We start from the raw sequence: 27,887 nt of genomic DNA, 5'->3' as shown, positions 1-27,887 counted from the left end.
TGTATTAATTATTATTATTAAATAAAAATAAGGACATACATGTAAATAGATGAAAAAAACAAACATCTATTAATGATTATTATTAAATGTAAACATTAAGAAAGATGAAAAACAAACAAACATGTATTAATGATTATTATTAAATGTAAACAAAGACAAACATGTAAATTCATAATTCAAACTCATATATTTATAATAATAACAGATAAGTCAAAATATTTTCAACAAATACGTAAATGTAATTCGAGTCAGAGAAAGAAACCCATTTGTTTTTTAGTATGGACCACTTCGAGGGATGGGCTTTCACCTACGAAAGAAACTCTTTCTCAAAGCGCTTTTTTTTCCTTCACCGCTGCTTGCCGTTGCCCTGATTGTTCGTTCCTATGTTATTAATCCTCAGTTCGATATTAATACAACATAAATTCGGCAATGGATTTGGTTTGCTCGTTAAAAACCCAGTATCCGTCCTCCATATCCAAGAACTATAGCTCACCAAGCTTCTCAAATGCTCCTCCGGTTCATGGTTTATTTCAAGGCTCTCCTCCGTTTCGCGTGGGACGGAAGTTTTCGGCGACGCGAATACGTGTTCGTGCGGAATTTGATGGGAAAATTAACGGGGCCTTTGCAAATGACTTCGACTCTCGTTTTCTTGACCGGGTATAATTCCCAAACACCTTTAAAGTTAAGAAAGATTATATGTTCCGAGTTGATTTGGTTTATTGCACTCACTGTATAATTAATTACGGGGGAGCCAAATGGGGCGTCGAAATGTTAGTTCCATGATTGAAGTTTGTTTGTATTGCATATTTAACATTTAAGCATTGCAGAGTGGAAGCGCCGAAACATCATAGACTTAAAAAATCTTTGTTAAGCTAAGGTTTTTCGTAGGTTTTTTTTAATCAGGCAAACGTTAAAAAGATGTACTTTTGTTTGTTTTTTTATTTCTTTTTCTTGTGAAATCGTTTGTTACTAGAACAGCTTTCAAAAAACAAACATCTGACTGGAATAAGTTCTTTGGTTAACTTAATTGTGGAAGTATTAGGATCTGTAACATTAAGCCGCTCCTGTCCTGGCTAATTAGCATAATTTTGGGAATACCAAAATTTAATTTGTAAATCATACTAACTTGTATGACACACAGAATGTTTTAGTTAAAAATTTTGGAAGTCTAATGTTAAATATGATGTGACGCAGAATGAACAAAGCAAGTTTAATTCAAACTTTGAAAAAAATAACGTTTAATATAATTTGCCAGCTTTCCATTTTCCTACTAATATCTACATTTTCCATCATCTAATTGGTTTTTTTTTATGATGTTGATTGTTGAGATATCTTGTTAACAAATGTGAGAGGATCATTGATAGAATAAGAAAATTACTCTCTGACCTTTGAGTCCACCAACCTGGGCTAAGCATGGCTCTGGAGATCGTTCCATCATGCTGGACAACCATGGAAGTATAAATGTGAAGATATGAGATTCCGTATTTTATATCACCAAAGCAAACAGGGGATATTTGTACTTGAAATTGAAAATCGATTCTACGCTGCTGACCTGGGTGGTAAACTAGTAGTTTTGTTGGACCTAGCAAACAGGGGATATGCACAAAGATAATCCTATAATATTTTTGTACTTTTTACTGTTACTGACAAGCTTATATTCTTTGGACAGCAAAAAGCGCTTGATGCGGTTATGAACGACATAAATAGCTCTTTTGGGAAAGGAAGCGTTACGAGGCTGGGAAGTGCTGGGGGAGCTCTGGTGTAGGTGTTTTTCATGAATGACAATTAACTATACTGAATCTGACTCTACCCCAATGTGCATGCATATGAAGACGCGTCCAAATGTCTTACATCACTCTGTATGGATTTTTGCTATTTGCATGCCCTTTTCCTTGTGTAGTGAAACTTTTCCCAGTGGCTGCTTGACGCTGGACTTTGCTCTAGGCGGTGGCCTACCCAGAGGAAGAATTGTGGAGGTATTGGCTTGTTTTGCTTTGTCCATATCCTCCATATTCTTTAGCTTAGCTCCTATATTACTATGTTTTGGACTTATTTCTTGAAATCCATTTGGATTTTACCTATGGAACATGTTCTTTCGGAAACATTTTACATGCCAAAATTGTTTGCTGAAATTTGTTTTTCGGGATTCAAAATTTTGATCGAGGTTTCGATGAAGGCATGCAGTATGGTCAATTTGGTTTGACACAAGATGTTTATGGCTAAATACACTACGGTAGTAGTCAAGATTTCAGTTTCTGAAGTTAAGCCCAGTGTGGGAGGGTATCAACCCTAAGACAGTGTCACCTTGTAACTATGGCAAAACTTGAATGGTTGGAGAGAATTAAGCCCGAGGATTTGGGGAAAAAGCTTGATAAATTTTCCTCTCTAAATGTACATTGATCAGTCTTTCAACTTTGGCACTGAAAATCTTGGCATAATACATGCAGTTTAACACTCAACAAATTTTAACCTTTGTTTTTGTCAGATATATGGACCAGAAAGTAGTGGAAAGACTACATTAGCACTCCATGCAATCGCAGAAGTCCAGGTTTAGTATGTGTTTGTTTTACTTATGCCGGCTATTTGCAATTCACGATCCATCATATATAATGCAACACATTTTAAAATTTGTTGATAGCGTTTGTGTCCTGGTTTTTGCCCACGATGCAGTATATAAACAATCTGAAATTTCTGAGTGTTATACAGAGTCTTGGTGGAAATGCCATGCTAGTTGACGCTGAGCATGCATTTGATCCAACATACTCAAAAGCTTTGGGAGTTGATGTAGAAAATTTGATTGTTTGCCAGCCTGATAATGGAGAAATGGCACTAGAGAGTAAATTTATTTCCTTGTTAAGTTGTCAAGACATGAATTACAGTTTTTTGTAATGACCTTTTTTTTTCTGAGCCACAATCATATAGTACTACTACATATGCTTCTGGTTTATGTGGTTTCTGTGTCAGTTGCTGACCGAATGTGTAGATCTGGTGCTGTTGATCTCATTTGCATTGATTCAGTCTCAGCACTAACTCCACGGGCTGAAATCGAAGTAAGTTGCTTAAGTTGTATTATTCTATAAATTCGGTATTCTAAGCTAGTGGTTTTTTCCTAGAACATTGATATTGTTTGTGCTATATTGTTCGCTTAGGGTGAAATCGGAATGCAACAAATGGGCTTGCAAGCTCGACTTATGAGCCAAGCATTGCGTAAGATGTCTGGCAATGCTTCTAAAGCTGGGTGCACACTTGTATTCTTGAATCAAATAAGACACAAGGTATGTTTGATCAAAGAACTGTTATTTGCTTCTAATATTAGAGCAATTGTCTGGTCTCTTTTGTATGAAATGTGCTGTGCATGAAACTTATGGTAACTATTCATCTGAATTCTGGTGATATCCTTCCTCAAACCAGATAGGTGTCTTTTATGGAAATCCTGAAGTCACTAGTGGTGGTATTGCTTTGAAGTTCTTTGCATCTGTTCGACTTGAGATACGCCCTACCGGGAAGATAAAGTCTGTAAGCCCAAAACCACACAATTTAATAATATATCACAACTTTTCTACTCTAAAGAGTTAGGGTTTAGTCGTAAAAGATTTATTTATTCTAGGTCAAAGGAGATGAAGATGTTGGAGTTAAAGTTCGTGTAAGAGTTCAAAAGAGTAAGGTCAGTGCCACAAAACCACATGAATGTATATTCCTGGCTGCCATTTATTTCTTTCTTGAATGTGCTGCCTGAGTAGAGACATTCATGGTGTGGACTTCTGAGTAATGTCTTTTTTAGTGTATGTTTACACCAATGCTACGTATCTTGGTTTCACCTAATGTTTTCTACAACAGGTTTCAAGGCCATACAAGCAAGCTGAGTTTGAAATTATATTTGGAGAGGGAGTCAGCAAGCTGGTGAGTATGAAAATTTAGTTTGTTGTTTCTACCCTGGTTTTTTCTTGCTCCCAAGATTTTTATACCTGCCATTCAGGGTTGCATATTGGATTGTGGTGAAATGACGGATGTTGTCTTAAAAAAGGGTGCGTGGTATAGCTATGGAGATCAGAGGTTTGCTCTGTAATATCTTTTGGTTGAAAAAAATTAGATAATTGTTGAGTGCATGTTTAACATACTTGGCTATTGAATATAGATTGGGACAAGGAAGAGACAGAGCATTACAGCACCTTAAAGAAAATCCTCTTTTGTCTGAAGAGATAGAGAAGGTAACCACACTCTGTTTGGTAGTTCTACAGCTTGAATCTTGCTTATGGACTTAGGGTACTGCTCTCTACATTTGTTTTTAGGACAAAAAAAATTTTCCTTCACCAACTTTCACAATGGTTTAACAAATTTAATCGGCTTCAGTCTGCAAACCAGCACAAAGGAACTTAGTGAATTTCAATGATATCTTACACAAACAGATCACAAAGTTTACATTGTTACTCCCATGAGTTAAGCCCTTTTTTTTCTATTTCTATGGAACCCAGAAGAATAACTACAATTCGCATACCTGCAGAAAGTTAGAGCTGCAGTGGCTGAAGGAGTTGGTCGAGTGGACTCTTACATGAAGTTCTCGCTTCCACAATCCGGAGATGAAGATATACACCAAGAAATGTTGTGAGTTTTCCATCTTGTGCAAGGTTTCTCTCAGAAGATCGGTTACAAATGTTCAATGGACGAGAAATATTATTTGAACATTAGTTGGTAGTCTAAATTCTTGGTTTGGGTATAAATGTACACATTCTTCAAGCAAAACGACCTGGGAAGGTTTTCATGGAATCCCACCGTTTCCATCGTTTTGGCTGATGTTCATCTATACCCATGGAATGCGACTTGCTTGTGGATGAACTTGCTTGAAAATAGCTAGGAATTTTATTTAAACATATTAAATCTATATCCGTGGATCGTGAACAAAGATTCCTCGAATTGTGGAAAGACAAATTTGTTTTTCAAATGGTTGTTCTTGTACTTGTGTGTTGTTACCTATGTTAATTCAAATATGAAACTGTAAATTTTAAATTTTCAAGTTACTATACTATAATTCCACCGTTTCATTCTACTGATTTAAAACATTGTGCAGAAAAGCTGCCCGATATATTTTTCTTTAATAAAAAATTCAAAATATTCATGCATAAATTTATTCATAAAACGTGAAATATGAAAGTTGTACGAACAAAAAAGAGCTGAACAGTTCGAAGATACCTCACAAGATTATATCTAGGGATGTAAATGAATTAAATCGTTTGCGATTTATTCGAAGTTCGGCTCGCTAAAAAGCTTGTTTGAGTTCGTTTGTTAATCATATCAAGTCAAACTTCAAGCTTGATTTCGAGCTCGAAAATTTAATAAAAACAAGCTCAAGCCTAAGATATTAGGCTCGTGAGCTCGCAAACATGTTTGATAATATGCTCGCAAGTTCGAGCTCGATTTGTTTAGGTGGCTCGTCAGCTCGAACTTGGCTCATTTGTTGAGTTGACAAATTAAAAATATTAGTACTAATGTTAATGAAAGGAATTAACACAAAAAATGTTTGAAAAAAAGATTAATTTACACCACATAGTCACAATTATATTTTTTATCTTACTTGCATATCATTATACTAAAATGTTCTTTAAAACATAATAAATTAACAGAAATACATCAACTTATTCTTTTTCCCCAAAAAATTTACATCACCAAGTCATATACACGTTGAGTAACTTTAAAAATTATTATCCTAAAATATTATATTAAATTAAATATAATGAATTTATATTGATTAAAAAAAATAAAATTTATTTGGAACACAGCGAATGGAGTATTAAAGGAGTGAAATTATTGCAATGTTATTTATATGGTGATATCAGTGTATGACGAATATTTGTTATCTGGATGTTGAATGTATTATTTTAGGATGTTCAATAATATAATGAGTTTATGTTTTTTTAGTTGTTCTTTTTGTCGTTTTGATTATTTATTAATGAATTTATATTTTTATGTCTGATTTAAAATTAGTTCATAGATATATTTAATTTTTAATAAGCTCAAATCAAGCTCAAACTCGAGCTCAATTCTATGCTTTACGAGCTCGAGCTTTTTTCGAGCTTAGTAATTTCAATACAAACCGAGCTCGAGCCTGATAATAGAAGCTCGAATCGAGCTCGAGCCTTAAACAATCCTAAACGAACCAAGCTCAAGCCTGATATTGTTTGGTTTGGTTTGGATTGTTTACATCCCTAAATTTATACCATTCCTAACTCACTCATGAACCTCGGATGATTTTTGGGCGTCGGCCTCCTTTCTACGAACAGAGACAAAAACAATTGTGTATAAAAGGGCATCAGTGTACAAACGTGTGTATAAGAAAATAATTGATTCAGATATTTCCCTCCAGTTTTACAGACTTCAACATGGTATCAGAGCACCGAAGTCGATGAGTGATCAGCGCAATTCTGAATTCACTTGAGATTGAATTCGGAAATTTTCTCTCCGCTGGCTTCCCGGTTGAATAGTGCAGAGGAGATTCAATTTGAAATGGCGATGAATTCCAATTTCAACGATCCGCTATTTCTTCATCCCTCGGACACCCCAGGTATGAATTTAGTTACTGATAAGTTGATAGGTACTGAGAACTATGGAGTGTGGAGTCGCGCGATGTTAATTGCACTGCGTGCGAAGAATAAAATTGGATTCATAGACGGCACCTGTAAGCATCCAGCCTCTGGATCTCTCACAGCACAACAATGGGAGAGGTGTAATGCCCTGGTTCTGTCCTGGATCTACAATACGGTTTGTAAAGATATATTTCGAGGCATTGTATATGCTACTGAAGCATCTGTTGTATGGTCTGACTTAAAAGAGCAATTTGATTAAGTGAATGGATCGCGGATCTTCACTCTACATCGAGAAATTGGAAGAATCACACAGGGAGATAGTACAATCTCAGTATTTTTTTGCAAATTAAAACAACTGTGGGATGAATATTCCTCTTTGGTAACTCTTCCTTCTTGTGAATGTGCGAAAGCTCGGAAATATATTGAACATGATCAACAACAGAGATTACTTCAGTTTCTGATGGGATTAAATGAGAGTTATTCTCAAATCCGAAGCCAAATTCTTATGATGACTCCTTTACCGACTGTGGGACAAGCATTTTCAATAATCTCCCAAGAAGAATCTCATCGTGCTATCATCTCTGTAGAGACACCAGCTACGGTATTTTTTTCTAATCAAAATCGAAGAGAATCACAGCAGAAAGAATTTCTCAAATGTGACTATTGTAATTGGAATGGCCATACTAGAGCCACTTGTTATCGGCTTAATGGATATCCCCCAGGCCATAAAATGTTCAAGCCTCAAGGTAAATTTGTTCCTCAGAAAATGATGAAGAACAGAAAGCCACAATTTGAAGCGAATGTGGTTGAGCGTGATTCAGTCAGCACATCAACAGCAGCGGCTCAAGATACTCCAATTTTCAGTCAGGCTCAGTATGCTGAGATTTTAAAGCTGCTTGGAAAGTGTGATGCAGAAACTCCTCATGAACCTATGGCAAATATGGCAGGTACAGGGAAGAAGGACTCATTATCATTATCTCATTCTACCAAAGCTCCTTGGATAATAGATACCGGTGCAAATGAGCATATGGTAGGAGATTCGTTGGTCTTGCAAAATTCTAAGTCCATAGCTAAATCCTCTGGGACAGTTGGATTGCCAAATGGCAGTAAGATTTCTATTAGTGAAGCAGGTTCTATAGCTCTTTCAGATTCAATCATACTCAACAAAGTTTTGCAAATACCAGATTTTCGCTTCAACCTGCTTTCTATTTCTAAACTCACCAAAGAACACAACTGCTATATTACATTTTACCCCCACTTTTGTGTTTTTCAAGACCTCAAGACTGGACAGATAATGAGGATTGGTAGAGAATGGAATGGACTTTATCACTTGGATGATACAAGCAATTCACACTCTGGTTTTTCTTCCTTACCTGATGTTCCTACCTCTAGTTCTAAGTTTCATTGTAATACGTTGACTGTTGATGATACAATAGTTTGTTCCTCATTGAGTAGTTCACTTTGGCACCAACGCTTGGGTCATATATCTGTTGCTAGGATGAAACTCTTGTCTTTTATATCTTCATGTGATTCTATACCTCATTGCTCTATATGTCCACAATCAAAACAAACTCGTCTTTGTTTCCCATGTACAAGCACCTCTAAAACTTCGTGTTCTTTTGAATTATTGCACCTTGATATTTGGGGACCCTTCAAGACGGAAACGTACAATGGGGAGAGATATTTTCTTACCATAGTTGATAATTTTTCTAGAGGAACTTGGGTTTTCTTAATGCATTCTAAACTAGATGTCCTACACATCCTGAAAAATTTCTTTGTGCTCATCCGAAATCAATTTAGCATCTCGGTCAAAATTATTCGTACCGACAATGCATCTGATTTTTTTAAACGGTTTCAATCTCTTGGCATAATACATCAAAGTTCTTGCATATACACCACAACAAAATGGTGTTGTGGAAAGAAAGCATAGACACATCTTAAACATAGCTAGGGCCTTGAGATTTCAGTCATCTGTTCCATTGAAGTATTGGGGTGATTGTGTTTTGACAGCGGTATATTTGATCAACCGCACTCCTACTCCCTATTTAGGAAACAAAACGCCTCATGAATTCTTATTTCATAAAATTCCTTCATTTAATCACCTACGAGTGTTTGGTTGTTTGTGTTATGCTACAAACTTGACTATCCCTCACAAACTGTTTGCTAGAGCATCATCATGTGTATTCTTGGGATATTCAAACACACAAAAGGGATATAAGTTGCTCAACCTACATAACAATAGAATATTTTTTTCTCGAGATGTGGTGTTTCAAATCTGAACAGCAGTGCTCGCCTTTTCCATACAATCCCATTGTCGAGCATGACCTTGCTTTGCCATGTCAACCTGCTGTTCCTGAGCCAATTTCTTCAATTCCTCGACGATCGACTAGACGTACAACACCACCTATTTGGACAAAAGACTATACATGTCCAATCTTGCCCCATAGTCATTTAGCCAAGTCCAATTATCCTATTTCAAATTTCCTCACATATTCAAGATTTCATCCAGCTTATCAAAGTTTTTTGGCTTCAATTTCTTCTGAAAAAGAACCACAATACTATCATGAAGCAATAACTGATCCTAGATGGAAAGAGGCTATGGATTTGGAACTTGCAGCCCTCGAATCAAATGATACATGGGCTATTGTTAATCTCCCTGCCAAGAAGAAGCCGATAGGATGTAAGTGGGTGTACAAAATTAAATATAAAGCTGATGGAACCGTGGATAGATTCAAGGCGAGGCTTGTGGCAAAGGGATATACACAACAACACGGAGTTGATTACCATGACACATTTTCACCCACAGCCAAGATTGTGACAATTCGGTGTATGTTGAGCCTAGCAGCCATTAGAGGTTGGAACTTACATCAAATGGACGTGACAAATGCTTTCCTACAAGGAGATTTAGATGAAGAGGTATACATGGACATGCCATTGGGTTATAGAAGACAGGGGGAGTCCAAGGTTTGCTTGTTGAAGAAGTCCTTATATGGGCTGAAACAGGCTTCAAGACAATGGAATCATAAGTTTTCTAGCATTATGAAGGATGCAGGATGTGTTCAGTCACAACATGATCATTCCTTATTCATTAAACGAACCGCTGATTGCATAGTGTTGTTACTTGTGTATGTCGATGACATCATAATAACTGGTGATAGTGATTACTCTATCAAAGAGCTGAAGCTGTTTCTTCATTCCAGAATACATCTCAAGGATTTAGGTCCATTAAGATATTTTTTAGGTATTGAGATTGCCAGGTCTAATGAAGGAATCTACATATGTCAACGAAAGTATGCACTAGAACTGATTTCAGAAATGGGTTTGAGTGGTGCCAAGCCGTGTACAACACCTATGGAGCAAAACCTTAGGCTTACAAGTCATGAACTTGATTCGGTTATTCAACAAGAGGCTTCACTGGCTGCTGTCGATTCTTTACTGTTAGATCCCAATATTATAAAAGGATTGTGGGCAAGTTGATATACCTTACTATCACTAGACCAGATCTCTGCTATGTGGTGCAGAATCTCAGTCAATTCTTACATGCACCTAAGAAATCACACATGGAAGCTGCTATTAGAGTTGTGCGCTACTTGAAGTCCACACCCGGTTTAGGTATCTTGTTGTCTGCTCATAGTGACTTGTCCCTATCTGCATATTGTGATTTCCGACCGGGCTGCCTGCCCTGTGTCTCGGAGATCTCTCACAGGCTATTGTGTGAAGCTAGGAGATTCATTGGTGTCCTGGAAGACTAAGAAACAAAGCACGGTTTCAAGATCATCCGCGGAAGCTGAGTATAGGGCAATGGCTACTACTTCTTGTGAGATTGTATGGGTTACTGGATTGCTTCAAGGGATGGGTGTGTCTATTACAGAACCAGCCACTTTGTATTGTGATAACATGACAGCAATGCATATCGCTGCCAACCCACTTTATCATGAACGCACGAAGCATATCGAAATAGATTGCCATTTGATACGGGAAAAAATTCAGTCCAAGTTACTCAAAACTTCTTATGTTTCCACAAACGATCAACTCGCGGACATTTTCACCAAGAGCTTGGGAAAGGATCAACACACCTACTTGCTGTCCAAGACTGGTGTTTTAACCCTCCACCAATCTTGAGGGGGAGTGTTAGTTAGTATTCATTTTATTTGTTGATATTCACATAGGCATAAGCATGTTCATTGCATAACACGCTCTCATTGTGTATAAAAGGGCATCAGTGTACAAACGTGTGTATAAGAAAAATAATTGATTCAGATATTTCCCTCCAGTTTTACAGACTTCAACAACTATTCGCCATAAAATTGGGAACATGTGGCCCGCTCATTACTTCTGATATCGATGAGCTGATTTGACACAAGAATCCCAAAATACCTGAATTTGTTACCATGAAAAGAGTGAAAAGCCTAGAGCTTTTGCAAGAAATATCCGGGTTTTGGGAGAATTTCTTGATTCTCAGCTTCGGGTTTGCCTGTAAGAACATTCCTTTTTATGGATCTTTTCAGATGGTGGGACGCTTGAATTTCTAAGTCGACATCCATAACACATCTGTTATGTATTGATACCTGCGTAGATTGACTTGTTTGGCTATAAAATTCTTCCTTCTTGTTTTAAATCTGGGTCAGTTGAATTTTGAGACAGGTCTTAAACCTTTTGAGTTTGTTTTAAGCAATCTTGATCACAAATGTATCAAAAATATCCGTTAAACTCTGAATTGTAGACATTGATATTAATTCATTGTTAAAAACCTGTGGAAAGGGATCAAAACAATTTTAGTCCAAAAAAAAAATTACAAATATAATTTTTCTTACAGGCACGATTTTTTAGGTGAAATTGTTGTTTTCATTTGTTTTCAATGATTAATTAATGTTAAGTTACCAAAGACATCTAAAATTTATATGTAAGAAAGATTTTTATGATACATCAGGGATCAAAATGATTTTAGGCTCAAATAATATGTACTGAAAAAATGCACAAAAAAGTAAAATCTCACTGTCAAATTCTTTTATTTTTTTTTCAACTTTTTCTGTTCTTCTCGTCTGCGAAAACACTTTGTTCTAAGCGAAGGACAATATTAAAATTTACGATGTCACATAAATATATATAATTATATTCACTTAAAAATGAAATCCATTCAAAGGTAGCTGCATTGTTTTTCCAATCATGTGGGGAGTTTCACTAGCAAAGACACAGAAATCAGGTACTGCCAAGATTGAAACTGTTCACCAATATAGCAGAAGAACCAAAAATCCCATCAAAAGAGATGAGCGGTCAATATAGTGCTTATATACGATTAGTTATCACAGAAAATGAAACTCGGTTTGCACGTCCAGGGAACATATAAAGAATTCGGGCAATCTCGAAGAAGAAGATACAAAGAAACAAACCATCGTACTACGAACTGAAAACACGGAAACTTAAAAAATACTGCAGAGTTAATGCAAGGGAAGCCAATAAAAGCATTGTTATTGGCAGTAGTTCGCGTATGTTCCCGCTGAGATTTTTGTTAGCTTTATTTGATGGCACTGCTGATGATGCAGGCAGTTCAGGGCATTCAAGCCCTTCTTTCCCTTCTCGGCAGATACTGGCGAAGAGACCCGCTGGATACTTTCCGTTGAGATTAATATAGCTGAACATAGTTGCAGCACAATCGTTCCTTAAGTCGTTTAAATAATCTACGAACGGACATGCGAAATCTTTGAAGGAAGAACAACATAGGTCAGGTGGGTACTCGGGTCCTTTGCATTTGCTAGTGATGATGGTATAGTTCGGGAACTCGAAGTTTACAGGGCATTCTGTGGGAAGCAAAAAGCAGCGAATCAACAAGTCTGTTTTAAATTTAAAAATCAAAATCTTGAAAATGAAACCCACCGATCTATTATATTCAAATTTCATGTACGCATTATTTTGAACACAATACTGTACATTTGTTTGATGATATGCTATTGATGTCAGAATCGCTAGTGACAAGAAAGACTTGAGAAAACACCAAGCGATGCTTGAACCTCGTGTCACCAAATCTAACCATCATTCAAATCTTTAGTTTTTAAGATGTTCTATTCATTGATTACAAAACAAAAGAGAAAATTTTGTAGCCAAGATGCAGCCTAGCCCAACAAACACCATAAGAAACTAGTGCACCGACGCACGCGTGGTTGTATAATATTTTTTATAATTCATTTGATTTACATTTAAATTAGGATCAAAATATAATAATAAAAAATAGCGAGGGATTACACTGTAATTTTGATATATAAATTAAAAAATAAAATGAAAAATAAAAAAAAAATAAAAAAATGACGAATTGAACCTATAACCTAAACCCAAAGAAACAATGACTCTATCCGCTAAACCACATATAACTTGCATTAAAGTTTTAACATTTTATAATATATATAATTACTAAAACAGACCATGACGTTAGTTACTCTAAGTGTCTCAAACTTAATAAATAAAGTAGTATAGATGTTGCCAATTGCCCCTTTTTCATCAATTGAAAAGAATATCAGCCAACACCTGTTCTAATTTTCTCCACGTGAAACCCTCAAGTTCAAATCTCAATGATTTCAAGAATGGAAGGTAAAACTGCTGCAGACTAATGTCACTCCAAAGATATATAGCATACAAAAGATCGGGTACAAATACTACTCGTTCTATCGGCTTCAAAGCTGAGTTGAATGGTTGTATTGAAATAGTCTGCATTGAAACAAGGAACTGCCAAGATTGATAGAGAGGGAAAACTTACACCAACACCACTGGAGTACGTATACTCCTACAAAAGAAAGGATCAGACATACAGTCCCTTTAAACCTTTGAAGCCAATACCTTGATCAAGAACCCTAAACTCAAAAACACAGCTTCAAAACGTGAAAACTCGATCCTTAATCTCCACGCCCTCAATGAAAAGATGAAACAAACTAACATGGACCGTAACACATCCTACTAAAAACACTGTAAGGATCAAACAAAGAGCCAATCTTCATCCTTAATCCTTTTCCAAAACAAAGTCCTAAAAAAATGGTTACGTTGAAATATTGAATCTTTAGAGGAACATTTCGGCCTAGCATGCTTCTTCGGAAACGGTTTTTCGTTACCTATTCTTTTGTCTCAAAGCAACAATTACTTTTTATTAAACTTTTCATCATTTCCAAAAAATATTATATCATAATACAAAATATGTTATTTTAAAACAACTCGACAAAAACTTTCTAACATAATTTTACATCTGCGTAAGGGCACCCACATTGGGTGTTAGAGGGGTGTTATAGGTGTTATAACACCCCTTTAACACCACGGTTTTTGAAAAAAACCGTCGCTATTAAGCGACTGCTTTATAGAAACCGTCGTCGATTTGCTGGCACGCGGGCCCCATGTGTTTTGAATTATTTTAACGCCCAAAGAAATTGGACATTTAGCGACGGTTTTGAAAAAAACGGTTTTGAAAAAACCGTCGCTATTTGCGACGGATTTTCAAAAACCGTCGCTAAACGTTGTTACTTATTTAATGTATTGGTTTAAAGTATCCGTTGGTGAATATAACCGTTGCAAAATAGCCGTTGCAAAGTAGCCGTTGGAATATAGCCGTTGCAAATTTCAATAGACACCTTGTACTATACAATTCTTCATTCTACAAACATACAATTTGGCAAACAGATACACTTGAATTTGTTTACTCCAAAATGTCTCAATATTCCAGTAGTTCAACCTCTAGCTCGACAAGTGAAAACGAAGTCCAAGTTGAAGTTGATGACGAAGATTATGATCCGGGGAAAGAGCTAATATCATTGATACTTCAACAAAGTCGACAAATAGTTGAATCATGTCAAAGTAATAACGTGATGCGGCGAAGAAGAATGGTTCATCCAAAGAAATCGTGAAGCCGGGCATGCGAGGCTCTTCAATGATTATTTCTCCACAAACCCGGTGTATCCAGATCAAATATTTCGAAGACGATTTCGCATGCGAAGAGAGTTATTCTTTCGAATAGTGAATGCACTTGAGGATCGTTCACCGTATTTTCAGCAAAGGGACGATGCTGCGAGAAGAAAAAGGCTTGTCACCACTACAAAAATGCACGGTTGCAATTCGTCAATTGGCGTATGGAGTCCCGGCCGACCATCTTGACGAGTACCTACGCATGGGTGAATCATTTGCCATCAAGTGTCTTTTCAAGTTCTGCGGATATGTGGTTGAACTATTTAGTGATCGATATTTGAGAAGGCCAAATGCTTATGATGTGCAACATCTTCTTCAAATGCATGATGAAAGGCACGGATTGCCCTGGAATGTTGGGCAGTCTTGATTGCATGCACTGGGAATGGAAAAATTGCCCAGTTGCTTGGAAAGGCCAGTTTACAAGAGGCCATGGGTCACCGACAATCGTGCTTGAAGCGGTCGCGTCTCAAGACTTGTGAATATGGCATGCATTCTTTGGTGTCGCCGGTTCACGTAATGATCTTAACGTGTTGTACGAATCTCCCATATTCAATAACGTCTTGCAAGAAAATGCATCAGAGATTAATTTCATGGTCAACGAGACTCAATATACGAAGGGGTATTATTTAACAGATGGAATATATCCGGAATGTGCCACTTTCGTTAAGGCTTTTCCTTGCCCGGAGGATCCAAAGAGGAGGCTTTTTAAGGAAAGACAAGAGTCTGCAAGAAAAGATGTTGAACGAGCATTTGGAGTGCTCCAAGCTCGATGGGCAATTGTCAGAGGTCCAGCTCGTTATTGGTACAGAAAAAAGTTAAAATATATTATGTTAGCATGCATTATTTTACATAACATGATTGTCGAAGATGAGGGGGTTCACGTGACAAATTGGTACAACGATGAAGGTGACGAACCCGCACAACCCGTCCAGGGCTCAAACCGAGGATTTCATGAATATCTCCGAACAAATTCCGAAATACGTGACACTCATGTGCATCGCCAACTTCGTGCCGACTTAGTTGAACATATTTGATCACAATACAACAACAATCCTTGAATTAGTATTTTGCATCTTCTGTTAAATTTAATTTATTTTCTTTTATTTTTATGCAAGTGTTATTTATTATTATATGTTGTACCGTTTTATTTTAGGTTTATAATAAATTTTTAATTTTAAGTAAATGACACTCATAAAATTAAATTATTTTACGTATTGAATATATAAAAACAAATTATTATTAATATAAAATAATAATAATTTAAATTTCTTAAAAAATTTGAAATTGAATTTATTTAATGTAAAATAAGAGTAAGATGAATGAGTGGACAGCGGGACCCACAAATAATGAGTGTGAATGTTAAAATGAATGTGAGAGAATAGATGTGTTAATGTAATGTGTATGTGGCATGTGGACCTCACGACTTTTGATGAGGTGGTGAGTGTTATAACACCCACCAATGCGGATGCTCTAAATAATCTATGAGTAGGTATTTTGTGAGACGGTCTCACAAATCTTTATCTGTGAGACGTGAGACGGGTCAACCCTACCCATATTCACAATAAAAAGTAATAATTTTAATATAAAAAATAATATTTTTTCATGGATGGTCCACAGAAGAGATCTGGCTCATAAAATAATACCGGTAAGACCGTCTCACACAAGTTTTTGCCATATTTTATTTCCTCAAAGTAACCAAAATTAAACATACAATTTATTTCCCACCCAAGCAATAATCTTTAAAAAAAAAAAAAAACTGGAGGTGAGTATCAGAAAACTAAGGAAAAGGCAAAGCAAGGATGAAGGAACCCAGAAACGTACGCGTTTTAGCCTGAAGGAGCCTCCTTCCACCTGAATTGTGGGATCCAAAAATACCATCTGCGTCATCAATTGAACAAAAAACATGAAACTTCCATAAAGAGATCAGCTTTTCACAAATCGGGCAAACGAAAGGAAACCCACAAACCTGAAATCAAAGGAGAGGCTTCGAAAGAGGTGGAGAGGAAGAGAAACACAATTACAAAGATACAACACTTCATCGCACTTGAACCCGGCATTCTCAAACCACAATAATCTCCTTCAAGCAAACTAACAGATAAATCCACACAAAAATACCCAGAAATTGTACGTAAAAAGCCAAGAATTCTCTTTCTAGAGCAGTAAATGTAACATATTACACTCACATAACCGCTGTAATTGTATTTATAGTAATAAACTGATCTTAAAAAACTCGCTGATCTAAAAAAACTATGTACATTACACTGCAAAGTCATGAAATAAACTCTTTGGGGTTAGAAAGTTAAGTCCACAAACAGTGAAGTAGACAAATACGGGAAAAGGGGCCATGGGCCGCTCGCGATGACGCGGTCTCCCACAAGACCCCGTCACTGTCTGACCAGACGACTCGTGATGTGAGCCAAGAGTGACTGATAAGACATGCATCGCGTAGAGGGAGATGGGATCAAGGTTTTTTGGTCGGCTTTGTATATATATACCAGCAAGAAATAGGTGAGAATATTTTATTTGTTATCAATCAAATGTTCAATTGAATTAAAAATGATGTTTATGTTAAAAATTTTGAATTACATATATTTTGATAAAAATTTGTGTGATATAGTCTCACGGATCATATTTTATGAGATAAATATCTTATTTGGGTCATCCATGAAAAAATATTACTTTTTATGTTAAAAGTATTACTATTTATCGTGAATATCGGTAGGGTTGTAAGGTCCTGAAATTAATTATCCGGTAATTTTGGCATAATTAGAATAATTATTGAGTTGTAAATTAAAATAATTATTTATGCCAAATAAATTCAAGAAGTGTGTTAAAAATATGTATTTTAGAATATCGGAGAATTTAACGATATAAAAATACATATAAGATTGAAATAGCACACAAGAGCAAATAAATGCAAAATCGGGATTATTGGGCATGTGTTACTATTTTTTTAGTAACTAAATATACATATACATACACACAATTTGTCTTTTGGAGAGGGAAAGGAAGAAATCAGAAACCCAATCCCCAATCCCGTAACCTTCCTTCCCCCTTTCTCCATTTTCGTCACTTTCAGCACCTTCATATTGGAGAAGCCATAACTTTCCCGTCCGGCGTCGAAATCACGAACGGTTTGAAAGGTTTTCTTTCTTACATCAGTAGCTTCGTTTTGAACCATGAATCGCTACTTTTGACGCTCGTTTCAGCCCCAATTGAACCCTGTTTCGGGACTGCTCCTGTTCAAGTATCTTGTTCGATTTTAGGTGAGCTATTGCTTGGTTTTTCTTGGTTCTTTGGAGTATATTGAGCAAGGATTTGAAGCTTAATCTTACCTTGCTTGTTCCTGCGTTTTCCAGCTAGTTTTCAGTTCGGTTTTTGGTCGTGAATAGTGTTTTCCGACGTCTTTTCCGGCGAGTAGCAACATTGGACCGCTAGCGACTAGTTTATACTTCGATCTTGGTAATTTTGGATCCAATTCCAGATTTTTCGTTGCATTAGTAGGCTGCCCCGAAGTGTAATTTTACTCGCTTTGATTTAATTTCGCTTTGTCGATTTTAATGCATTATATTGACGTATATATTGGGTTTATATTGTAGGTTCGATCGTTGGAGAGCTTTGAGGTATAAATCGAAGAGTTTGTGAATTAGTATCGAGTTAATCGTGTGATTATTTTGGAGAATTACGGTTATTTAGTTGAAATTTCAGAATTGTTGAAATTGATTTGGGAATTAAGTTTTGATAATTAAAAATCAATAAGTTGGATTAATTTAGTTTTATTGGCGAATTGTGAATTATTCGACCTATTTTTATCGTTGTTAGGTCGAGGAGATTAAAGTTGAGCTTGTTGTGATTTTAGAGTCGGTTTAGGTATGTTACAGTTCGGTAACATACGACGGTAAAACATAAATTATGTTTAATTGTCATTCTGTGTTGCACTGATCGTGTTTATGATTTGTTGACTGTTGTAATATGTTAAATGTTTTCGTTGTGATATATGTTTATTGTTGTGACATATTATTGGCATTTAGCATCGGGCATACAGTTATGACATTCATGTTGAGCCTATCGTTTTTGTTAGCCCATTGTTGATATCCGTTGTTATCTGGCACTGTTGTTATCTCGGGATCATTGTGTGGCTGATAGGCCTATACACATGAGACCGTAGATGTGATTGAACAATCCCGTGGTTAGTGCAGCCTTTTGAGGTGAGCGCTGGGATTGTGTCATCTAGTTCGTTTTGTTGTGCCATCCTGTTATATCGTATCAGCTGTATGGAGGCCGAGTCAGGGGTGTTTTTCAGCACAGCTTGGCATACCTCGCATACTTAGCAGGGCGGTTTAGCTGCATGACGATGTAGCTCCCCTGTGTTTTTGCTCGAGCATTATTCCAGTTGTTATCGTACCGTTTGTTGGCTCCTGTTATCCCGGTTATTTGTTGAGCCTTTCATGCATTGCATATCACATTTCATTATATGATTATGCATGATTTATGTTATTGTTGGACTGTTTCATACCAGAATCCTAACCTCAGTTGTTTACTGGGGGGCTGCTGTGGTTGCTATTGGGCACCATGGTAGATCTCCCGAGTCGTTTTGCAGCATCAGGCCGGGGTTCCGGCAGTGGAGCTCGGGATTGAGGTTGGATTGTTTGGTTCTGTTCAGTGGAGTCTCCCAATTAGTCTATATGTATGTCTTGAGTTTGTTTCAGTCTTGTAAAATGTACTTTATTTGTCGGGGAGATGCCCCGTGTATCTGTAGTAGTATTTGGTTGTTTTGTGGTGTTTTTAGTCGACTCTGAGATTCTTTTGATCTGGTGAGTAATTGGTCATTTTTAATTTCTGCTTAGTCCTGGCCAGTGCGGCTATAAGTTGTTTAACTTCGGTTTTTGATTTAATGACTCTAGTTGGAGTATATTTTGATATAAACTTCTGTTTGAGTTTTCGGGATGTCCTATTTACGGGGAGGTCATGCCGAAATTTTTCTAGGCCCTGAGGTCCGTTTTAAAGTATTTTAAACCTTTTTCCGCTGCAGTTTTAAATCAAACCATTATTGTTTGATCATTAATTGTCGTTAGAGTAAATGGGTCTCACAAGGGTTGACCTGTCTCACAGATAAAGATTCGTGAGACAGTCTCACAAGAGACATAATATTTTATGATATTCGATTGAATTAAAGATGATGCTCATGCTGAATATTTTGAAATACATATGTTGAAATAAATATAATTAATTATGTCAATGAATACATATTTTTTATTTTATGTAATTAATGATAATATTTTTAATATTTCTCATTCATAATTTCTATTTAACGATCAACATTAATAAAGTAAAAATAAATAAATCAACATATAAAAAATATTTATATTGTTTCTCTTACATATATATGTCATTTTATCCACAACATATTACTTTTTGTGGATATATATTATAAGTCCAGTGTCTTAATTAACATGTATTTTTACTATAATTTGATTATATGATATATAAATAAGTTTATTTTTTTAGTTTTACATTACTTGGACTTCTAGATTTTCCTTACATCTATACTAATATTCAAATTTTGTTTATTAATAAATAAAATTTCATAATAAAGACCAATTCATAATAATTAAAATTTTGAATTATAAATATTGCAAAATATGACATAAAAAATTAATTGGCGAAAAAATTATATGTATTTCTATCAGAAAAACACGATGAGAATCACGTAAGCAATTTATTTCACAATCACAATTTAAATTTTCCTTAAATATTTCGTATCTCATATAATACTCAACTATGTAATTTTGCTAAAAAAAAAAAAACTATGTAATTTTGCTTTTTTTAAAAAAAAAAATCAACTCATCCAATACTTTATTTAAATATAGATATTTTTATTACATTTAAATATTTTATCTTAAAACATTTATATGAGTTAAACTATCTATTTTTTATTTGAAAAAATATTCATTGTCATTCATTCTACAAATTACTATCACATAGAAGGAAATCAAACATATTTTATGATAAACACAATTAAATTAAGATGTTTAGTAATCGTTTTGTCATCTATAAATTATGTTAATGATTTATTGTGATTAAACAAATTATGGAAAAATAAATGCGAAGTATTATATGAAATTTTTTATTTAATTTTTTTTATAAAAAATTGAAGTTGAATTAATACTTTTTTTTTTGACATGGTCATTACCTTGTGTTTACTGAATGATTTAATATTTAACATTTATGATTAGTTGTTGTAAATTTTACATGTGATATTTTAATATAAAACATTTCAAATACATTAAAATAATAATATCATCTAGCTGAATTTCTTTATCCCTTTTTAGTTTTAGTATCATCCAACAAAAAATCATTTTTATTTCTTTTACTTTTTAACTTAAACATTTAATCATCTCTACTATTTGTGATAATATTCTAAATATATATATTTTGTATGATCGAACGTTTGACGCTTTACCAAAATTTATAGTTGATGTTAATAGTGCAATTCAAATCTTTTAAATTGTACAGTAGTTCAAGCGCCGCATTTCTTCTCTATCTAGTAGGGACAGTTATTGCGCCCAACAATCTTTCTCTCAATAATTATATTCATTGCATAAATGATAGTCGAACTCATAACTTTTGCTCTAATACTAGTTATAGAGCTGAATGTTTGTTGTTTTACTAAAAGACATAACTGAAGATAACAATGTAACTCAAAATTTTTAAATAACACATCAGCTTAAGAGTCACGTTTCAATTGATATACACAATATAAAAAATTATTCCACCCAAAATATTTCTTTCTTTTTTAGTCTATTACATAATATACCTCATAACGTATATAGGATAAGAGTTATGATTCATATGTTTGTTTTAACTATTAAAAACTAATTTATCTTTTTATTTTTTCTAAACAAATATATGAAAAAAACTTTCTTTTTAATCAATTTTCTTATCAAAAAATAGTTTGACAAATTATATAATTTTTTTTCCTAAATAGAAAATCTAAATAAACTATCAAATTAATGTATAGAATTTTCATTTTTCCCTAGTGCTTATGTTGAATATCAACAGTATATGTACTACAAGTCTCCACTCAATTATCTCAACAGTTTGCAAATAAGTTAGATTATTATATTTATATATATTTATTCAACTTGAAAAGCAAGGAAAACAAGTTGCAACAAATGGATTTAAAGTAAAATTTCTTTTTTGAATTTATGTATTTGAGCATATAATTGTTTTTTCTATGAGTGTACTATATTCATGTTTTCAAAAGTATTTGATGCATGACAATATAACAATATTTTCAATTCACTATTGACATATAATGTTTTTTAACTATATCGTCATGTATTCAATATATGTTAATATTTTTAAAATATATCATTTGTTGTCATGAAAAGAGGAATTTATCAAGAGAATTTTTTTTATTTAACTCTGATCAACATTTTTTTTAAAATGACCTCCTTTAGTATATTTCAAATATATATAGGGAGGTCATATATTTTTCAAAAAAAAATTGGTTGACCAGATCATTTTTCTCAATTTATCGATTTTTTTTATTATTAGATATATATATTTAGCGTAATACTACCTTATTTAGAATAATATTTTGTTACGGATGTCGCTTAGATTTTTTTGCTCACAATGTGTTTTTAGCAAAGAATTAAAACCGAGTTAATGAATGTTGCTTAAATTAATTTCTTAACTCAATCTGATCCTCAAAAAATACATATTAAATGAAAATTTGCAGATTTGAATTTGAATAGGATCGCATTTTAGTAAATACATGCATTCATTTACAAAAATCTTAAATGAATGTGTTATCATCCAATTCTAAAATCGTACATTTTCCTCACCTCAATCATCATATTGTCCATTAAATGACGTGAATGATAAGAACGACTGTAACATTCGAAAGCAAACCACGTTGCTTCTACATGTAAAATTTTTGAAATAAGAAAAAACACATAATCCATCGATTTGAATCAAAAATTATTAATAAAAAAAGTTCGAGAGCTCAAAACCAACGAACAAATAATATTTCTCTCAAATAAATATTTAATTTTGAATGAAAAATATATATTCTATATTAATTTTTTTTATCACTTAAATTCTAATTATTTCTAATTTTTTAATTGATAATTTTTTTGTTTTTCTCTTTCAAATTTGATTTATTTACAAAAATATTTCCTTGGTTTGTAATGCAACTGTGTATATATTTTGTAGAAAATAATAAGGCTTTTTTAAGTCCAAATAAAATATCAAGATAATAATAATGATCACTAAAATAAATTAATATATATATATATATATATAAATTATGAATAATATATATTAATTAATTATATTTAGTGTTAGTAATTAAAACGTAATATTTAAGAGGATTTATAAATGATGGAAACGTATTCATGCACGATTAATTGAGGGATGAAAAAATAATATTAGACACAATCACTTTTTTTTTAGTTGAAAAATTGCATGTTACATTGTATATGGATTCGAAAATGTTTATTTTTAATTAATAAAAAGTGAGTAATATTAAGTTGATATAATTATTAAGTTTGTATAATTATTATTCAACCTTAATTATTAGTAAACCATGTATATTGCATTGCATTTATTTATATAACCCAAGGGAAAAGATACATGCATCACAATAAATACAAGATAACATTAATTCAAATTAAAAATACAATATAAAATTAAATCCAACTAATAAATACTATGAAAAATGACGAACATATATTGTAGGATCTCAGTTTTCTCATGCCCAAACGCAGCAGGAAGTTTTAAAATTTTTATTAGATCTTCACATTCAAGATGTATTTGGACACTCGTATGGTTTTATAATCAATCATTCATAGGGTGTTATAATTTTAAATTTAGTGAATTAAATCGCTCCAACTAATCCGGTATAGGCGAATATAGCTCTTGCTGAATCCCTACGAACGATCTTCAAAAACTCATTCCTTCAATCTTTAAATCAGGTCCACGTCTAGAAGATTTATTCCTCATCTAAATTGCACTAGAAATTTAGAAGATGTTTTTCGTTGGAGATTAAAATTAAAGGCGACACAAAAACTCCTAAAATCCTAGGAGTGGAGGCCGAAATTTTGAGAGGAGAAGAGTTGTGATTTTCGAAAATTCACAAAGGAGGAGGAGGCTAGGTTTTTCAAAAATTATGAATGAATTGTGTTTAACCCTAAGCCAAATACACATATATATAAGCTTATGGTCCATTAATTAAATTAAATACTTAATGAGCTTAATCAATTAATTATTCTAGTCCAACTAGTTTAATTAATTAATTACTCTTTTAAAGTCCAATTAAGAACATTAATAATATGTATGTTGGTTTTGTACTCCTACAAGACCATTATACATATGCACATTACATTTAATTTAAATCTCTTATAAATTCAACATTTGAATTTAATAATTAAATTATAAATTCAACTATTTGATTTTATCACCTCCAAAATTTAATATTTAATAAACTCAACTTTTGAATTTAATAAATTAAATCCTCAAATTTTATAAATTCAATTTCTTGAATTCATTATCTCCAATTTCATAAATTCAACTTCTTGAATTTACTATCTCATAAATTCAACTCATTGAATTTATTTTTTCAAAATTTAATTATCATAAATTCAACTCCTTGAATTTACTATATCATAATATAAATTCAACTCTTTGAATTTGTTCTCTCAACGGGAAGAAATGATCCAGTACTTGTGTGACCCTCAATGGTTCAGGGATAGAGCTAGCTGTGGGTTCACAAGTCCTTGTGATTCAGGACATAATCCTCTATTCGGGCTTACCCTAATTTGCCTCATTCTATGTATCAACAACTGATCATGAGAATGTCAGAAATCATATTTCTGATTAGACCCATCGAATCATGGTAAGAGCGTCTAGTAGCATCGCCTCATGATTCCGTAGGTATCACTGATAGTGCCTGCAAGAACCAGTCAATTATGATTAATGTACAGTACGGTCCCTTCATCTCATATATCCCAATCGAATCTGCAATCATTGGTTCGTCGAGGGTTGCATAATAATTCGATAACTATGTGATACATATAAGTAGTGGCATCGCATATACTATTGGAGAACTTCTTCTCCAACGTATGTCTCATACTCTGGCCAGAGATTCCATGAGCTATTATTTCATCAGATTACATAGGATATCCATACCCGTAGGAGCGGTGAATTCTCGACTACAATGCACTGGCTCCTATATGTGTCGCAATTGTACCCAATCTCGTCACCTGATGACTCTCTGGAGCCGATAAACGAGTCAAAGTACATAGCATATAGAGCATCAGTGTTTTTCCGGGTCGTAAGGACTAATGGTGTACAATCATAACCACGGACTTATCCTCTCAATGAATGATAACCACTTGGAAAGTCGGAGGGAGGGTTGTTCCGTATAATCATCATATGACTACCCATCTGCATGTTTGGACATCTCTATACCCTTACCAAGAAACGCGGTACACGACATCACAGATGTTAGTCTTGAGCTCAACCGACCTTTATCCATGTTTTAGGCGGCTCAATCGACTATGAACGAATTTAGATTATACAGTGTTTACAAATGAGTTTCAACATCGAATTACGATTCATTTGTATTAAAGTATAATATAGGACTTTATCTATGTTGATTGCATGGGTATACAGATAAAGTAAAACAAGACCATAAAAAGTTAAATTATATTAAAATAAAGATTGTTTATTACACTTGAGTCAATAAATTTCTTAGCCAACCGTTGGCTTGCAGGGCATCTACTCTAACAATCTCCCACTTGCTCTAGGGCCAACTACCCATAACTTTAATCACATTGCTTCGCGATGCTTCTCAAACAATGGTCCTGACAAGGGCTTTGTAAGTGGATCAGCAACATTATCTGCAGAGGGGACTCTTTCCACTGATATGTCTCCTCTTCCCACAATCTCTCGTATGATGGGAACTTCCTCAGTACATGTTTGGATCGCTGATGAGATCTTGGTTCCTTTGCTTGCGCAACGGCACCAGTGTTATCCCAGTACAACGGCACTGGATCAACTCCATTAGGAATAACGCCCAACTCTTGGACAAAATTCTTCATCTAAACTACCTCTTTTGCTGCAGCAGATACAACAATTTATTCAGCTTCAATGGTGGAATCCGCAACGGTGTCTTGCTTGGAACTTTTCCAAGAGACAGCCGCACCATTTAGCATGAATACAAAACCAGAGGTTGATTTTGAATCATCTACGTCACATTGGAAGCTAGAATCAGTGTAGCCTTCCAATTTCAATTCTCCACCCCCATAGAACATGAACAAATTCTTAGTCCTTCTCAAGTACTTAAGAATATCTTTCACGGCCTTCCAATCCATTGGACCAAGGTTCGTCTGATATCTGCTTGTAACACTCAGAGCGTAAGCAACATCAGGACGTGTCTATATCATATCATACATGATACTACCAATGGATGACGCATATGGAATACGTGTCATCATCTCTATCTCTTCATCAGTTTTGGGACACATAGCTTTAGATAGAGTAACACCATGATACATTGGTAAGTATTCTCTCTTGGACTCTTCCATAGAGAATCGCTTCAGAATGATATCGATGTAAGTGGCTTGGGTGAATCCCAGCATCCTCTTTGATCTATCTCTATAGATTTGTATTCTCAATACATAAGATGCTTCACCCATATCTTTCATGGAGAATTTACTTGCTAACCATACTTTAGTTGATTGCAATAATCATATATAATTCCCAATGAGCAGGATATCATCAACATAAAGTACTAGGAATGTCACTGCACTCCCACTAACTTTCTTGTATACGCATGGTTCCTCAGGATTCTTAGCAAAACCAAATTCTTTGATAGTGCTGTCAAATCTGAGGTTCCAACTCCTTGACGCCTGCTTGAGACCATATATTGTTCTCTGAAATTTGCATACCTTATGCTCACTTCCTACTAATGTGTATCCCTCAGGTTGAGACATAAATTTCTCATTTGATGTCTCAATTGAGGAATGCAGTCTTTACATCCATTTGCCATATCTCATAGTCATACCATGCTGTTATGGCTAGTAGTATTCTAATGGATTTAAACATAGCAACTGGTGAAAAAATTTCCTCATAGTCAATTCCTTGCCTTTTAGTATAACCTTTTGCAATCATTCTTACTTTGAAGGTCAATACCTTCCCATCCGCCCCAAGCTTTCTTTTGTAGATCAATTTGCATCCTATGGGAACGATTCCCTCAGGTGGGTCCTACAACATCCAGATTTGGTGTGAATACATAGAGTCCATTTCAGACTGCATGGCTTCAAGCCATTTGGTTGAATCAGTATCAGATATTGTTTCTTTGAAATTCATTGGATCACATCCAACACAATGCTCATCATGGCTTTGTTCATGAAGAAGCGTATACCTTGCAGGTGGTCTAATAACCCTATCAGACCTTCTAGAAGCTTGTACTTCAACTACTGGTTGTTGGGAAATGGGTTCAATTTCTATAGTTGAGGGAGTATCTTGAATTTTTTTAAGTTCTATCATCTCGCCTTTTCTATCTAATATAAATTTCTTTTCCAAAAAGGTGGCATTTCTTGAAACAAACAATTTTTCTTCATTGGGATGATATAAATAATATCCAACAGAATTCTTTGGACATCCTACAAAGTAGCACAAAGTGGACCTACTATCCAAATTGTTTCCCACTGTCTGCTTCATGTAAGTGGGACATCTCCATATTCTCATGTAAGAATATTTGAGAGTTTTTCCCATCCATATCTCATATGGTGTTTTATCAACTGCTTTAGTATGGACATGATTCAACAACATTGCCGCAATTTCAAGCGCAAAGCCCCAAAACGATGTAGGCAATTCAGTGAATCCCATCATGGATCGGACCATGTTCATCAAGGTTCGATTTCGACGTTCAGAAACACCATTCAATTGTGGTGTTGCTGGTGTCCACTGTGAGAGAATCACATTCTCTTTTAGATAACCCAAAAATTCAGCACTTATGTATTCTCCACCTCGATCAGATCGAAGTGCCTTAATACTTCTTTCTAGCTGGTTTTCTACTTCAGATCTGAATTCTTTGAACTTTTCAAATACTTAAGATTTGTGTTTCATTAAATAAACGTACTCATACCTCGAATGGTCATCAGTAAAGGTAATGAAATAGGAATGCCCAAATTTTGTGCCAACACTTAGCGGGACACAAAAGTCTATGTAGGATCAAATCCAGTAGACCATGCGTACGTTCCACGTTTTCATTGAATGAAGTCTTAGTCATTTTTCTTTTTAGACATGACTCACAAGTAGGTAGAGAATTTATGTCTGACAAGTCAAACAAGACTTCTC

General features: G+C 34.6%; 1 protein-coding gene and 2 long non-coding RNA genes across 3 annotated transcripts; 2 read left to right on the top strand and 1 right to left on the bottom strand.

Moving 5' to 3' along the window:
- The first annotated feature begins 269 nt into the window (after positions 1-269).
- Positions 270-4,779, top strand: LOC142549004 (DNA repair protein recA homolog 1, chloroplastic-like). Its single transcript, XM_075657711.1, has 13 exons — positions 270-657; positions 1,670-1,761; positions 1,901-1,976; positions 2,486-2,548; positions 2,707-2,836; positions 2,965-3,050; positions 3,150-3,275; positions 3,412-3,516; positions 3,608-3,664; positions 3,838-3,900; positions 3,977-4,053; positions 4,136-4,208; positions 4,502-4,779. The coding sequence occupies exons 1-13, from the start codon at positions 430-432 to the stop codon at positions 4,604-4,606; spliced, it is 1,281 nt and encodes a 426-aa protein (XP_075513826.1). The 5' UTR covers positions 270-429; the 3' UTR covers positions 4,607-4,779.
- A 7,466-nt stretch (positions 4,780-12,245) lies between these two features.
- Positions 12,246-16,921, bottom strand: LOC142549003 (uncharacterized). Its single transcript, XR_012821038.1, has 3 exons — positions 16,483-16,921; positions 16,338-16,394; positions 12,246-12,376 (listed from the first exon to the last, which is right to left on the bottom strand). It is a non-coding gene; the product is annotated as an uncharacterized LOC142549003 (long non-coding RNA).
- Positions 16,922-17,515: 594 nt separating this feature from the next.
- LOC142548034 (uncharacterized) lies at positions 17,516-19,116 on the top strand. The gene is made up of 4 exons (XR_012820844.1): positions 17,516-17,782; positions 17,876-17,978; positions 18,116-18,139; positions 18,339-19,116. It is a non-coding gene; the product is annotated as an uncharacterized LOC142548034 (long non-coding RNA).
- Positions 19,117-27,887: the final 8,771 nt, after the last annotated feature.

Source organism: Primulina tabacum, chromosome 6 (assembly GCF_025594145.1).
Source record: "Primulina tabacum isolate GXHZ01 chromosome 6, ASM2559414v2, whole genome shotgun sequence".
Lineage (NCBI taxonomy): Eukaryota > Viridiplantae > Streptophyta > Magnoliopsida > Lamiales > Gesneriaceae > Primulina > Primulina tabacum.
Note: the sequence above shows the minus strand (reverse complement) of the source record. Positions and strands in the feature narration are given on the sequence as shown.

Coding starts and splice junctions, on each gene's coding strand:
- LOC142549004 (XM_075657711.1), top strand. CDS start 430: ATGGATTTGGTTTGCTCGTTAAAAACCCAGTATCCGTCCTCCATATCC. Junction 3,901..3,976: donor GAGAGGGAGTCAGCAAGCTG/GTGAGTATGAAA, acceptor CCTGCCATTCAG/GGTTGCATATTGGATTGTGG. Junction 4,054..4,135: donor TATAGCTATGGAGATCAGAG/GTTTGCTCTGTA, acceptor TATTGAATATAG/ATTGGGACAAGGAAGAGACA.